General features: G+C 46.4%; 1 protein-coding gene across 1 annotated transcript in view; it reads right to left on the reverse strand.

The window, feature by feature from the left end:
• The window catches only part of PFDN5 (prefoldin subunit 5), a 125,005-nt gene extending 109,247 nt beyond the window's left edge, over positions 1-15,758 (reverse strand). The window contains exon 1 of the mRNA XM_086948317.1: positions 15,623-15,758. Within this exon, the coding sequence (XP_086804443.1) occupies positions 15,623-15,694 (72 nt within the window). The 5' untranslated portion in view covers positions 15,695-15,758. The remainder of the gene's footprint in view (positions 1-15,622) is intronic.
• Positions 15,759-16,490: the final 732 nt, after the last annotated feature.

The following is a 16,490-nucleotide window of genomic DNA, read 5'->3' on the forward strand; positions in this document are numbered from 1 at the left end:
ACGAGCGGCGTGGCGTCAGGAGCGGTTATTGCGGCGCCAGGGGAGGCCGAGACACACCCGTGGAGCATTGCGTGGTGCGGAGAGAAGAACGGTGACGCCAGCCAATGGAAAAGAGGGGCGGGGCTTAACCTCGTTAGGGAACTCACTCTAAGTCATTAAGTCTCGCCAGCGAGACTGCGGATGTGAGCAGTCTTACGCTAGCCGAGACCTAAAAAGGAAAAGACATCCTGCAATAAAAAGCTGTAGCAAAGAAAAGGGTGGGTTAAAGTGTGGGGGAGGCGGGAGAGAGACGGGGTAGGTGGAACCCTCAGTGGAGTGAACAGCTCTTTGCATATAGACAAGGAGCACTAATGGAATGTAGAACAGCTAATAAAAGCAATATTTTGAAACTAAGTGCGTGATTACATACATTTATATTGCAGCTTGTGTGTTAGCAATGGCAGCCATGCATAGTCATCAATTTATGACTATCTCTCACCCCAACATTAACAGTTTTGGAATCTTGTATCTTTATACAGAGTTTGACTCCTCTACATTCAATGCGAGGGCAATCTGGCCGAGATATCTGTCCCACTATTGCTCATTGGGGTGTGGGCTGGTGAGAGGGGGAAAGAAGCAACACAAATGAACGAAGGGGCAAGTGAAAACACAAGTACTTGTGTGGAGTGCTTAAAACAAAGTAGAAAGTAGCACCTAAAACAGGAGCCGTGGATGGAACAAGCACTTGGTCCATACACTGGGAGAGGGCCAAACACAGGCAGAGGCACAGAGCATGCATGCCATGGACAAACATGAACAGATACGAAGGCGACATTGGAGCAAACAAATGGCAAGCCTATGGGCAGGCAGAGGCCCATAGACTGTTAACGTCTCTTTGATACAGCGCATGTGCTGTCTAGACGAGAACTAAAAGCTTAGGTCAAAGAGAACACCCCTGCCTGGGGCCTCTCTAAATTGGGATTCTGGGACTAATTAGAGGTAAGAGACAAGCAGCTTTCACCACCACTGATCATATCATCATGCAAGTAACACTGAGGTTTTCAATAAATTCTTAGGTCTGGGCTAAACTTTGTTTGACTTGGAAAATCTACCTGTCTGGATTGCATTTAAGTTTCGAAGAATCCAAACTGGCTTAACCTTTAAGTACAATAGAGCTTGTTGTGTATAAAACAGGTTTGGCTGTTGAAGCAACTTGTCTCTGGGATTCTACATCTTCTCACCAGGATTTTTCTGTTGTAAGCTATTAAGTTTGAGTCAGTTCAGACAACATGTACTTAGTTTGGATTTACATACTAACAGTTGCAAAAAACCATAACATAGATTAAGTCTTCTTAAAGCAATCTAATAAACCCTTTAAGCCATGTTTACTGGAGCCATGGTCAATTTAATGTTGGATTAAAGTGTAATCCTCTATTGGGTTTGCCCAGTAAGACTCCCTCTCAGGAAGTTTATTATGTGATTGCAGCTAGGCAACCAGTCGCCTTAATTCGGGTCCCCAATAGAAAATATTTCAAATGTCTCTGCCTTTTCAATAAATTAAAGTACAGTAAGGCCTCAACACATCCATGGGCGAAAGATTTTAAATTGAAGGACTACAGATAATCTTAGATGGCCAGAACAGGCTCTTTAATTGTAAGGGTCCTTCAAACTATTGGCAAAGGATTAAAGAAGAACTAGCACTCTTGGGGGACAGCTCTGCAACTCTCCCTCAACACTACAAGCTAATCCCTGAAAGTTTAGGAGCAGTCTCAATGCCAACTTCTCTTGTTCTCGTGCAGGGCTTGCCGACAACACCGGAGACAACTTTGTAGTAGAACTGCTCTACCAAGATATTCTTATAAATTCATTCATACATAAATACATAGAAATTGTGTTTCAAAGGGCCTGAGAAAAATCTGATTTGTTGCTGCACTTTAACACCATCGCTGCTAGCGATATTCTGCTGCTCCGCTGGATTTTTCAAAAGTCCATTGTTCATGACGAGCTGGGCTCGTCATCAGTGTTTGAGGAGGCTACACCATGACGAGCCCAGCTCGTCATGAGTGTGGAAGGGGTTAAGGCTGAAGTGAGCTGGAAGTGTGAAATTCCAGGAGCAGTAGGGAGTTGATGTTGGATTTAAGTGAAGTATGCACTAGGATGTTCAACTACATCAATATACAGGAGTCACTGACCCAGCTTTCGTCTCATTCCACTTGGGAGCTGCAGCTAACACCAAGATAATTCCTGTAAGGCTATAGCCATGAAAGGCCATTCATGAGATAAGGGAATGGACCCACGGTTGTATTGGGTGGCAGTGGGTTCGGTTGTTTACCCAGAAGGATCAGTACAGACTGACTGAGGTGCCTATCCAAGGCTAACCTGTATTTTGAGGGGAGGGGGATGAAGATAATGCAATCCATCCACTGGAGCATGAATTTTTAAAGGGCAAACTCAAAAAATGACCAACATATTTGACATTTCTACTGGGGCGATCACAGTATTCAACTAATAGCAGTAACAGTTGTTCTCCGGGAACAATTATGTATACATAAAGTCATATTATACCGACGTGATACCAAACTGTGATTAAGAAGGTAAAAAGGCTTGGGTAGTGGCTCTCTTTCCCTCAGAGCAACTACACTGTAAACAAATGCTGGATGGACTTTATTTGGCTACTGAGCATCTAATCATTAAATGTGTGACAGTGCAGATTTATCTTGTACTGGAGCAGTGGCATATAGGCAATCACAATTTCATAATTATATTTGAGAAGAGTTTATTCATTTTTTTTTTTATGTTTGAAAAATATGTAAACAGCGTTTTATCCCACGAGATTTCAATTCCCGGAATGATGAGGACTACACCCAGACCAGTGAATTCTTTGAATTGCTTCATTTATAAAGCTTCCATCAGAGACCGGTATGTCCTACTCATACTTCCTTTGGTTCCTAATTTCGCTGATCCTTTGAAGGTGTATTTCAAAACGTGTCTTTTGATGGATTTGTGTACTCAGTTAATCTGTCAATTCTTCAGGAACCTAATCCAACCACTGTGCTTAATCGGTTACCACCACGTTGGTCCTGATGACGACCCTCTAATATTTACCATGTCGTTGAAACGCCGGCTACGTTAACAATGGACTGATATTGATAGAAATTATGTATACATTGTACTCTAACCTGGACTCTTGTTAAAGGGTCCATAATTAGCCTCTTGCTTGTACATATTTGCAAATAGACTTGTGTACATTATTCGCATACGTCACTCTTCACAGTACCTTTGGAGCACCTACAGGATGAAAAAGTAATCATTCAGAGCAAATTATAATTTTTTGGTATATTTACTCCACGTTTTTCATGGACATTTTAACTCCTTAATTACATTTGGACCCCCCCAATAAATAAAGTAATCATTAAAAAATTGAATACAAATATTGAAAACTATAAACATCTAGGAGCAAGTGTTTCACAAGATAATTGGTAGAGACTTCATTTTTTGTTAGATGAAATTCTAAATATGCATTATAACAGTCTTGCTAAGGAAATTTAATGCCAAGCGTTATGCCTTGAATGCCCTTCTGTCCCATATTAAAAAAGACAAAAGAACATTTAGTAGTTCTAGTAGGAAGATTAATGTTTGGTTTACTGAGTTAACTTCTCAATCGGAACAAAAAGGGTCGTCCATAAAGTAGATTAAGTGGTAAGAATCCAGACAAATTAGCATGCAGCTACCATCATTACGTCTACAAAAAAAGGAGTGCATTAGCCAAGCAGACTTATTGTAGCAAATTAATTGTAGAAGACAGGCAATTAAGGGATGAACTATAAGATCTTTAAGGTAATTAAATCCCTTGTAAATACTGGGATATCAGAGGAGACAAAAATACAAGTTAGGTGGCAAATTATTAAGTATGACCAACAAAAATAATCCATGTTTTAAATCTGAAAATATTATTTTCAAAAATCAAATGCTGGATGAGTTTACTAATGAATGTACAAGTCGATTGTAAAGATGCAGCTCTTTCGATTTGATGACCATATTAGTACTAATAGTGGCCAGTCTAAAACCAACTCTTGCAAGGGAGGAAAGGCCTTCCTATTTTATGAATATAGACAAACCTTAGTGTTTTGACAAATAAAACAAGAATTTTCAAAGCAATAGGTGTCACATTACTTAATGTTTGAGCTACTGGTGTTGCAAATAATAATGCAAACAGCTCAAACATTCAGTAATGCGAGACCAATTGCTTTGCAAAACCTTATTTTTAGGTCTCGCTGAGCCAACGCGCATGTGTTGCTCTGCGAGAGTTCAGTAAGGGGCATTCAAAAGTGCTACCAAAGGCTGCAGGCGAATGAGGTAGAGTGCTTGTGCACCAGGGGCGCGCACCATTTGTCAGCCTGCAGCCTTTGGGAGCACTTTTGCGGCAGCTTTGATGTTCTCAGTGAGCCGCGTGGCCATTGAGAACATCAAAGCGGCCACGAAAGTGCTCACCATTTGCCACCCCCTCCCTTAACCCACTTCCTACTTTTTTCTCTTTACCAAGCCTTCCATAAAGGGCACAAATGTAGTGTCGCCTGTGAGGATGACTCAGTTTGGACTGGGCCCACGCAGGCTTTCAAGACCTGCAATTTGTGGGCCTACCGTGTGTAATGAAAGGATCCATATCTACAAAAATGTCTGTTAAGTTTCAGCGTGTATTTTTCTATCTATCTCTCTATCTGTCGCCCTCGCCCACACACACACACACACTCTGTCGCACTCACACACTCACTCTGTCGCACTCACACACTCACTCTGTCGCACTCACACACTCACTCTGTCGCACGCACTCACTCTGTCGCACGCACTCACTCTGTCGCACGCACTCACTCACTCTGTCGCACGCACACACTCACTCTGTCGCACGCACACACTCACTCTACCGCGCTCACTCACTCTACCGCGCTCACTCACTCTACCGCGCACGCACACTCACTCTGTCGCACGCACACACTCACTCTGACGCACGCACTCACTCTGTCGCACGCACTCACTCTGTCGCACGCACACACTCACTCTGTCGCACGCACACACTCACTCTGTCGCACGCACACACTCACTGTCGCACGCACTCACTCACTCTGTCGCACGCACACTCACTCTACCGCGCACGCACACTCACTCTACCGCGCACACTCACTCTACCGCGCACACTCACTCTACCGCGCGCGCACACTCACTCTACCGCGCGCGCACACTCACTCTACCGCGCGCGCACACTCACTCTACCGCGCGCGCACACTCACTCTACCGCGCGCGCACACTCTACCGCGCGCGCACACTCACTCTACCGCGCGCGCACACTCACTCTACCGCGCTCACTCACTCTACCGCGCTCACTCACTCTACCGCGCTCACTCACTCTACCGCGCTCACTCACTCTACCGCGCTCACTCACTCTACCGCGCTCACTCACTCTACCGCGCTCACTCACTCTACCGCGCTCACTCACTCTACCGCGCTCACTCACTCTACCGCGCTCACTCACTACCGCGCTCACTCACTCTACCGCGCTCACTCACTCTACCGCGCTCACTCACTCTACCGCGCTCACTCACTCTACCGCGCTCACTCACTCTACCGCGCTCACTCACTCTACCGCGCACGCACACTCACTCTGTCGCACGCACACACTCACTCTGACGCACGCACTCACTCTGTCGCACGCACTCACTCTGTCGCACGCACTCACTCTGTCGCACGCACACACTCACTCTGTCGCACGCACACACTCACTCTGTCGCACGCACACACTCACTCTGTCGCACGCACACACTCACTCTACCGCGCACGCACACACTCACTCTACCGCGCACGCACACTCACTCTACCGCGCACACTCACTCTACCGCGCACACTCACTCTACCGCGCTCACTCACTCTACCGCGCTCACTCACTCTACCGCGCTCACTCACTCTACCGCGCACGCACACTCACTCTGTCGCACGCACACACTCACTCTGACGCACGCACTCACTCTGTCGCACGCACTCACTCTGTCGCACGCACTCACTCTGTCGCACGCACACACTCACTCTGTCGCACGCACACACTCACTCTGTCGCACGCACACACTCACTCTGTCGCACGCACACACTCACTCTACCGCGCACGCACACACTCACTCTACCGCGCACGCACACTCACTCTACCGCGCACACTCACTCTACCGCGCACACTCACTCTACCGCGCGCGCACACTCACTCTACCGCGCGCGCACACTCACTCTACCGCGCGCGCACACTCACTCTACCGCGCGCGCGCACTCACTCTACCGCGCGCGCACTCACTCTACCGCGCGCGCACACTCACTCTACCGCGCGCGCACACTCACTCTACCGCGCGCGCACACTCACTCTACCGCGCGCGCACACTCACTCTACCGCGCTCACTCACTCTACCGCGCTCACTCACTCTACCGCGCTCACTCACTCTACCGCGCTCACTCACTCTACCGCGCTCACTCACTCTACCGCGCTCACTCACTCTACCGCGCTCACTCACTCTACCGCGCTCACTCACTCTACCGCGCTCACTCACTCTACCGCGCTCACTCACTACCGCGCTCACTCACTCTACCGCGCTCACTCACTCTACCGCGCTCACTCACTCTACCGCGCTCACTCACTCTACCGCGCTCACTCACTCTACCGCGCTCACTCACTCTACCGCGCTCACTCACTCTACCGCGCTCACTCACTCTACCGCGCTCACTCACTCTACCGCGCTCACTCACTCTACCGCGCTCACTCACTCTACCGCGCTCACTCACTCTACCGCGCTCACTCACTCTACCGCGCTCACTCACTCTACCGCGCTCACTCACTCTACCGCGCTCACTCACTCTACCGCGCTCACTCACTCTACCGCGCTCACTCACTCTACCGCGCTCACTCACTCTACCGCGCTCACTCACTCTACCGCGCTCACTCACTCTACCGCGCTCACTCACTCTACCGCGCTCACTCACTCTACCGCGCTCACTCACTCTACCGCGCTCACTCACTCTACCGCGCTCACTCACTCTACCGCGCTCACTCACTCTACCGCGCTCACTCACTCTACCGCGCTCACTCACTCTACCGCGCTCACTCACTCTACCGCGCTCACTCACTCTACCGCGCTCACTCACTCTACCGCGCTCACTCACTCTACCGCGCTCACTCACCCTACCGCGCTCACTCACCCTACCGCGCTCACTCACTCTACCGCGCTCACTCACTCTACCGCGCTCACTCACTCTACCGCGCTCACTCACTCTACCGCGCTCACTCACTCTACCGCGCTCACTCACTCTACCGCGCTCACTCACTCTACCGCGCTCACTCACTCTACCGCGCTCACTCACTCTACCGCGCTCACTCACTCTACCGCGCTCACTCACTCTACCGCGCTCACTCACTCTACCGCGCTCACTCACTCTACCGCGCTCACTCACTCTACCGCGCTCACTCACTCTACCGCGCTCACTCACTCTACCGCGCTCACTCACTCTACCGCGCTCACTCACTCTACCGCGCTCACTCACTCTACCGCGCTCACTCACTCTACCGCGCTCACTCACTCTACCGCGCTCACTCACTCTACCGCGCTCACTCACTCTACCGCGCTCACTCACTCTACCGCGCTCACTCACTCTACCGCACTCACTCACTCTACCGCACTCACTCACTCTACCGCACTCACTCACTCTACCGCACTCACTCACTCTACCGCACTCACTCGTCGCCACCACAGCCTCAATCTGTGCAACCATTCAACAACAACTGGTTCAAATATGTTTTCTCAGTGTTTCAAGCTTTATTACAAATGTCACAAAAAGATGTTAATATTTCACTTCTGTTCTTGGATTTTCGTCACAATAAAATACACTGAACATAATCTTCACAAAAGTTATTTACAAAAGTTTAAGCTATTGTCATTATAAATTACAATAACTTTTATTTAAGTATTATTAAAAAAATAAAAAGCCATCGTTATTTGTAATATCGATACACCTAAGTCACGTAAATACAACACATATTACATTACAAATGCTATAGGCGCCATTTGCGAAAGTTAAAACTATTGGCATTGTAAATGACAAAGCTATTAATTTAGCTATTTTCAAAACCAAAACAAATCAAAAATGTGTCACTTACAATACCAATAGCTCAAACTTTCCTAATGCGAGACCTATTGCATTGCAAATGCTTGTTTTTTTAGGGATCGTAAGCCCTGTACTCTGCATTTTAGAACTTGCGGCTTCGCTGTTTTCAGTACATTTATGGAATTAAATATACAAAAGCGCTGTTGTTAAAAGCCTTAACATAGAGAACGTGTCACAAATTGTGGCTTAAGTGAGGACGGAGGGGCAGAGGACTGACTAGTAAAGATGGTCAATTAATACACTAGCCTTGATGCTCTCACACTTCCACAAACACTAGTTCAGGGTCCAGCATAGTCCATCTCACATGCTCCATTTCTGAAGGTAAACAAACTGTGGCAAGCCTGGGAGGGAGTCTCTTGGTCCAGTAATCTCTGCAGGGTTACTGTTGACTCGTGATACAGGCCGCATATCAACTGTGATGGTGAGGAACCACCAAACATCAGCTAGAGACTAATCTGTGGATCCCTAACCACAGTTTGCGAAATGTTCCTATGGTATTCTGCATCCTAAGATTGTTTCTGCAAATCGGGAAAGGGCTGGATAGGAAGCTGAAGGTACAAAAACAGATCCACAAGACTGCTGAGAAGTATTAAGAGGGTACCCACGGATGGTCATCGCCAGGATGAGACAAACCTGGTGAATTACAGGCAGTGTATAAGAGGGGCAAAACAATGAACAAGGAGGGCCTATGTAAGTAAGAAAAACGTGTGGACTTCATTTAACTACGCAAACAGTACATGGTGGGTCGAACAAGGCTGTTGTGATCCTGGTGTTTTTGCTGCCTGTTAAATACAATTACTGTTTCTGTAGCCTTTTTGCAGGACCCACTTGGAAACAAAATGCATTAAGCATTCAAATTATAAAAATCACCAGAATACTGTTGACCGCAAGTCTTCATTCAGAGCTGTATGGACCTCAGAGTGTGAAATTGAAATGCCCAAAAATTAAAGAGTTCTGGGAGAAAATATTCATTTTCATTCAAAAAAGCACTGGGGTGCACACTAAAACCAGAGTGCTCTACCCTTGCCACCGCGTTTATGACCTCAGAGCTAGATTCACAGCACAACAGGGATCTGTTGGACCTCCTTCTGACCTCGGCAGTGAAAATAGTCCTGTCCAACTGGAAGAACACCGCCAAGACGACATTCAAAGGTTGGCTCAATTGGGTGACGTACCTCAGAGGCGCAGATAGCGCCTCTCGGCAGAACTCACCCTGGAGACCAGCAACTAGGGGAATGAGGGCATCACTGGACGAGTACCTGGACCCCTATGAACTTAGCTGAAGAGGGGTGTCTGCCCACAAGGCATAACCCCACAGGGGTCATTTCTCGGACCCACTTTGTGGAATGCGATGCCACTCTCTGTGCGAAATGAGACTAGCTATTTTAAGTTCAGGAAAGCCTTAAAAACCTGGCTGTTCAACATCTGAAAATTACACTCTCAGAGACAAACCACTGAATCAGAAGCGCCGGGAAACCCTTTGTTGGGTAGCTGTTGCGCGATACAAGATAAATAAATAGGCCCAGAATAGACCCACGGCTAAAGTACTCTTCTTGTATACTATTTCCTACCTTCTCTCTTCTATTCGCTTTCTTTTCCTTTTCAACTACTCTTAATCTCCAAGCAAGACAATGAAAGGAGGGGTAGCCAAACATGTATACCACCTATCTGTAACCATGGCAGACAGCCAGTTTGGGCTGATACCCTGTAATGGAAAAGCACGATTACCGGTCTGTAAAATGTAATAAAATACTTCGAAATCAACAAACAGAAAAGGTTATAGTAATTGATACTCAAGAATTGTTGCACGTGTCCCAACACTGGTACGCACACAAATAACGAATGCTCTTGTTGATATGAAGGTTAGTACCAAAATAACGCTGTATGAGACTCGTATCAGAAATAGGGACCAAGTTGCTGTGGGCCTCTAGCGTATTGGTCAGGTTTAACATTTCCTGTCTTATGTCTAGAGCAGAGGTCTTCAATCTGTGGGGCACGACCCCCCGGGCCGTGGAGTCATGAGAAGAAAGCTGCGCACTTCACTGTGCAAAAAGACAACGTCCCCGGCGGTTAATTCCGGTAGTTTAAATGCTTCGGTTGGAGTGTTATTTAGGGACTCTCCTGAGCAGTGAAATCAAAGCCAAGCAGACAGCTAAACACGCCTTTCTGCTGGTGTGCTGCTGGCCTGGAAGAAATGCAAATGTGCACAAGTTAATCTGCAAATGTAAAAGATGTTTGGTCCGGGCTTTAATTGACCGAATCACTTGAGGCTTCCGAAGTGGTAATGCACTGAGCTTGAAGTGCTTGCTTTCAATTGTTATTGTATCTACATAGAGCTTACTAGCCCTGAGAAAGCCTTGAAGGGACAGTTCCGTAAAAAAAATACATTTCATTACATAGGGTCTGATATTACTAAAATCTATGGGCCTCATTTACAATGAAGTGGTGTAGAGCAGCGCCGCAAGTATTTTTTACTGCGTTGCCCTACGCCAATTCAATAGGGCAGGAATGGACTTTATTTATAAGATGAGCTGCAATCCTGTCCTTTCTGTTAGCGCCCAATTTGGTGCCTAGCATTAACACAGGTGTCTGCATTGTTGGCATGATTGTTTTTGTGCAGGAAGGCACACCTTCCTGCACTAAAACAATATGTGGAGGGTTATTCCTCTTTTTATGCAGCCCAAAAAAAGAGGAAAAAATTGACGGAAAATAAAGATATTTCTCCTTGTTGCGCACCCCCTGGGTACAGCGTACATTTTTTTACACATCTTCAGGTTTACAGATCCGTATAAATCTGAAAAAGTGTCAAAACCCTAGGGTGTTGCTTGGGAAAACCAAACGCAATACCCATGGAACACCCCCCACGCCTGATGCACTGTAAGGCAACACAGCGGCTGGCGCTGCCTTACACCATATCAAGAAGGCCATGAAAAGCCATGGAAAGTGACTTTGCGTGGACTCATTAATATGGGTCAGCACTCTGCACAACCAGAGCATCCTAAAAAGTGATGCACTGACAGCGCAAGGGACTTGTAAATAAGCCCCTATATTTTGGAAGCACAATTTTATTGTAAAACATTTTGCGCATTTTGTAGCAGTCTTACTGTGTGTAATGCAAGTATAAAATAAAGATTTACTTATTAGCAGTGCTTTCTGTTTCAGACTGTCACCTCGTAGCACTAAAAATAAACAAGTCACCAACATCTAATTCTACACCTCTCTGGTTCCACTCAGACTTTTGCAGTGCATTAACTAATTGAAGTTTCATAATGTACTGTAGTGCACTTCCCACTAAGTAACTACTTTTTAAAAATGTATTTATTATTCATTAAAGCTTGCTTTTTCTTTTATATGTAGCTACCCGACGATGAAAGACCTAAAAAAGTATAGAATATTTTGTTTTAGCCACATCTTTGACCCAGCCCCCCATGGTCAGACTCTCAAGGCCGCCCAGCCCCCAAAATATAACCGAAGTCAAAAACATCAGCAATGTAATATAATTTGTACTATAGAAATTTACCTATATGTGTGTATTGCTTTTTATTAACCTGTAGAATAGTTGGGTTTTTTTAATATAAAAAAAATGTAAGTTCAAAACTTGAAAATCAGTTTATCAAATGCACCTTTAATCTACTTATACTTACTTCCTTTATGCATCTATATACCTTCCATGTACTTGGATCTATATATTAACTTTCCTCCCCAAAAGAAACATTCAATGCACTACCCTATACCTCTATCAATATATTTAATCTACATATACGTACTTCCTTTATGCATCTATAAACTTTCCATGTACTTAGGATCTACATATTTACCACTTTCTTCTAATTCAGCATATCCAATGCACTACCCTATTTCTCACCCTATACCTCCAGCAATATATCCTCTACATCCACTCACTCATCTCTAACCCCATACCACTACTATGATCCCCAAAATAGCCCTTTCTAGATACTCCCCTACTCTACCCCTCCTTGCACCATCTGACACCTCTTACTATACGGTTACCCTAAAACAAGCCTTTCTAAACTCTTCCCTCTGCCTCATCCCCTCCACATTCTTTTTTACTGATGCCAAGCCTCCCACTACTGCTATGACCCCCCCCCCCAAATAAAGTCTACATCCTCCACGCTTCTATCCCTCCACCATCCTTTTGAATCAAAACAACAGACTAACATGCCCACTTCTCAAACTTCAAATTTCACTATATTAATTCACTACTAATTCTTTATGGGTTCTGGAGTAGCGTGCTACTCACCGGAAAAAGCACTTTAACACCCCATCAGGGGTAACAAGCGCTATATAAATTCAAACCTTTTTTCCTCTTCTATCCGTCGGAATCCAAATAACTGACTAACATATCCACCACTCAAATTTCTACTTTCTTCACCGACAAGGCCAACACTTTGGAAATAGAACTTAAAACGGCAGCGGACAACCTGCCCATCCAACAACACAGACTGAACAATACTACCCTGACAATGAACCACGATGAAGCAAAAAACAAAGCGCATCGGGACTCCTTCAAGCTATATGATCAGAATACTATAGCCAAAATATTATTTGATATCAAACCAAATAACCACTATAATGACCCACTCCCTGCAAAATGTCTACAAAAAAAATCAATCACATCGTCATCCCAATATGGACCAAAATAATAAATGCCTCGCTTTCACAAGGGATCCTCCCAGAATGCTTAAAAACAGGACAATCAATCAATCATAGGCATTTATACCGCGCACTACTCACCCGGAGGGTCTCAAGGCGCTGGGGGGGGTCCGCACTGCTCGAACAGCCAGGTCTTGAGCTTCTTCCTGAAGGAGAGGTGGTCTTGGGTCAGGCGTAGGTCGGGAGGGAGGGAGGGAGTTCCAAGTCTTGGCGGCCAGGTGGGAGAAGGACCTTCCTCCTGTTGTCGCTCTGCGGATGCGGGGGACGGCGGCGAGGGCGTGACTGGTCGAGCGGAGATGGCGTTTGGGAGTGTAGAAGTTGAGGCGGCTGTTGAGGTAAGTCGGGCCTTGGTTGTGTAGGGCTTTGTGTGCGTGGGTGAGGAGCCGGAAGGTGATTCTTTTGTTGATCGGGAGCCAGTGCAGGTCTCTCAGGTGTCTGGAGATGTGGCTTCGTCTGGGGACGTCGAGGAGGAGTCTTGCCGAGGCGTTCTGGATACGCTGGAGTCTCTTCTGGAGCTTGGCGGTGGTTCCGGCGTAGAGGGCGTTGCCGTAGTCCAGACGGCTGGTGACGAGGGCCTGGGTGACCGTCTTCCTGGTCTCGGTGGGGATCCACCGGAAGATCTTACGTAGCATGCGCAGGATGTTGAAACAGGACAATGAGACGGCGTTGACTTGTCTGGTCATGGAGAGGGAGAAGTCCAGGATGAAGCCCAGGTTGCGTGCGTGGTCTGTCGGTTTGGGTGCGTTGCCCAGGGCGGGGGGCCACCAGGAGTCGTCCCAGGCGGAGGGTGAGGAGCCCAGGATGAGGACTTCCGTCTTGTCTGTGTTCAGTTTCAGGCGGCTGGTCGTCATCCACTCGGCCACGTCTTTCATCCCTTCGTGTAGGTTGGCTCTGGCGGTGTCGTTGGTCAGGGAGAGGATCAGCTGGGTGTCATCGGCGTAGGAGATGATGTTCAGGTTGTGTTGGCGTGCGATGGCCACAAGGGCGCTCATGTAGACATTGAAGAGGGTGGGGCTGAGCGAGGAGCCCTGAGGGACGCCGCAGATGACTTCCGTGGCTTCTGATCTGAACGGGGGGAGGCGGACTCTCTGTGTCCTTCCGGCGAGGAAGGAGATGATCCATTCCAGTGCCTTCTCCTTGATTCCGACGTTGCTGAGGCGCTGCACTGGGGTGCGGTGGCAGAGAGTGTTGAATGCCACGGAGAGGTCCAGGAGGATGAGGGCCGCTGTTTCTCCGTTGTCCAGCAGGGTTCGTATGTCGTCAGTGGCAGCGATGAGGGCGGTCCCCATCATCAAAAAACCAACAGCGGACCCTGCAGATCCAAATAACTTCCCGCCCATTTACCAATATTCCATTACTGGCCAAATTAATCGAGAAATGTGTACAAAACCAACTGAGTCATCACATCGCTACCTTATAGACGTACACCTAACCTACCTCATAGCAGTGTGAAACGTTTACTACATAGTTCTATACCTACCTCATTCTCTGAATGGTTATGCTATGTAAGATGTATCTCTAACCTACCTCATGTTATTGTATCTGTGAAGCGCTCTGATACCCAAGGGTCACGTTCGCGCTATACAAAAATTTCTAAATAAAAACTTTCATAGTTCACTACACTAATTCAACACTAATCCTTTATGGGATCCGGAGTAGTGTGCTACTTGCCTTAAACTCTTCAACGCCTCGTCAGTGGAAGTAAGCGCTATATAAATGCAATTACAATACAATAACCAGGAGTCCGTTTTTGCTAAAATAGAAGCATTTGTTTTAATAATGTTAATAAAAACCCTTTTTAGGAAAACGGTATGAAAAAAGATTAAGGGACCACTTCCTACCCTGGAATTACTTGGACCTTACAGTTAATCATTAATGGTTGTAAATGGTATGTTTTAATTAGGATGATATTCAGCTACCGCCAGTTACATGTAGCTGTAAATACCAAGCAGTCAGCATCCCATGAAATATAGTATGGCTTTCCTCAGATGCCGTGCAATAAAGTTGCAGCAAATGCATTACAACTATTATACCAAGGGGAACTGGAATTATGTGATTGAGCAGCCGGGGGGATTTTAGCAAAATTATAGATTTACCGCATTTGCCACATAAACCATCATATGCCTCATAATCTACAGATTTTAACAAGAAAAACAGTTTACTCAAAAGTTACTAAAAAGCAGCGATAGGGGTTGCTACCCAGTAGAAGGCCCTTTGAAAAGCTGCACTGGTCACGTTTTTCTTGCTTATTGCTATATGTGCGAGTTAAACTGGTACTAATGAAGCGCAAACACAGATTGACTATTTCTCAGGGGTCCTTACACCTAAAAAAAAAAGTTGACGATGGGGGTTCTCAAGACAACTGGTCTAGAGACACCAGAAGCTCCTAGGGATTAAAACGGACGTTCACAGTGGCAGGGTTTTGGTTTTCTTCGAATAAACGATGTAGATCAAACACTCCAAAAGTGTCTGAGAAAGGAAAGTCTAGCCCTTCAATACGTAGAACCTGGTAACACAAGCAGTCGTGTAAGCTGAAGAATGCCTCCAACATGCCCCCACGTAGTTATCAAGCACCCCGCGCCCCCACTGCTATCTCTGTCCCCGCACGATTCCTGGTCGCTCCCCGCATCTTTCAACCTCGCATGTCTTTCCCTTCAAAGTCCGTAATACTACACCGCTCTACATATTATACCGAGACCCAGATTCACCTATCCGCCTTCCCTCACATTTCTACCAAGAAACCCTCCACATTCTCAACATAAAAACATCGCAGGCACACCTGGTCCAACTGGTTCTTCAAACCTTCCAGCTGTTGCAGGGACAGCTCGCTAATATTCACCGTCTGCGCCATCTTGGGAGAACCGGACAGGAAGTAGAATTAAGCGACGCTCTGCATCAATAGCAACTCGCTCATCTTTTCCGGAAGAAAAGCTCAACCAATAAACAATCCAACGTCTTCATGAACAGAGAAGAGAGACACGCCGCCCAGTTGGACAAAGACGAAAGACTAATGAATTTTTGGGTACCTTCTTTTCGAAAAGTGACAGAAGCCGCTGAAATGAGTGGGCATAAAATGGCCTACGCTTGCCGAGTTTTTAATTTGTATATGTGAGAATTTTCCACATTTGTACCATGATCTCGTGTGACATTTCAGTGCCTTACTTATGACCCTTCAGGTGACACACTTACTTTTGGGCGCGTTAAAATTTGTAATTGGTGTCTAGGGTACAAGTATGTTTAGATAAGAAGGTCGAAAAGTTTTTCATTGTGGGAGGTGATTAGTGTAGTGTTTCAGCCTCGTAATGGGCTAACCCAAGTGGGTACTGTTTGTAGGGGTCTTTGTAACCACACCCCTGTAGCATACACCATCGAAGAGAAATAAAGGTGTTGTTCAAGTATGATTTATTAACACAACAAGGGCCCGCAGTAGCGGGATAAACAACTATCATAAGGGGAGTAAGCTGTCATCTGTCACCAAGTACCGGTGACGTCACCTTTATACAATGTGAACATTCCATGGTGATGCGGTATGACGCTGCATAACAGAAATAGAAAACACACTAACATGACCCTGTGTCCCATAACTGGCACAACATGTACAACATCTCCCTTCCTCCATGAAAACTTTAACCTGAATTTCATTCCAT

The sequence above is a fragment of the Lissotriton vulgaris genome, unplaced genomic scaffold (genome assembly GCF_964263255.1).
Source record: "Lissotriton vulgaris unplaced genomic scaffold, aLisVul1.2 SCAFFOLD_673, whole genome shotgun sequence".
Taxonomy (NCBI): Eukaryota; Metazoa; Chordata; class Amphibia; order Caudata; family Salamandridae; genus Lissotriton; species Lissotriton vulgaris.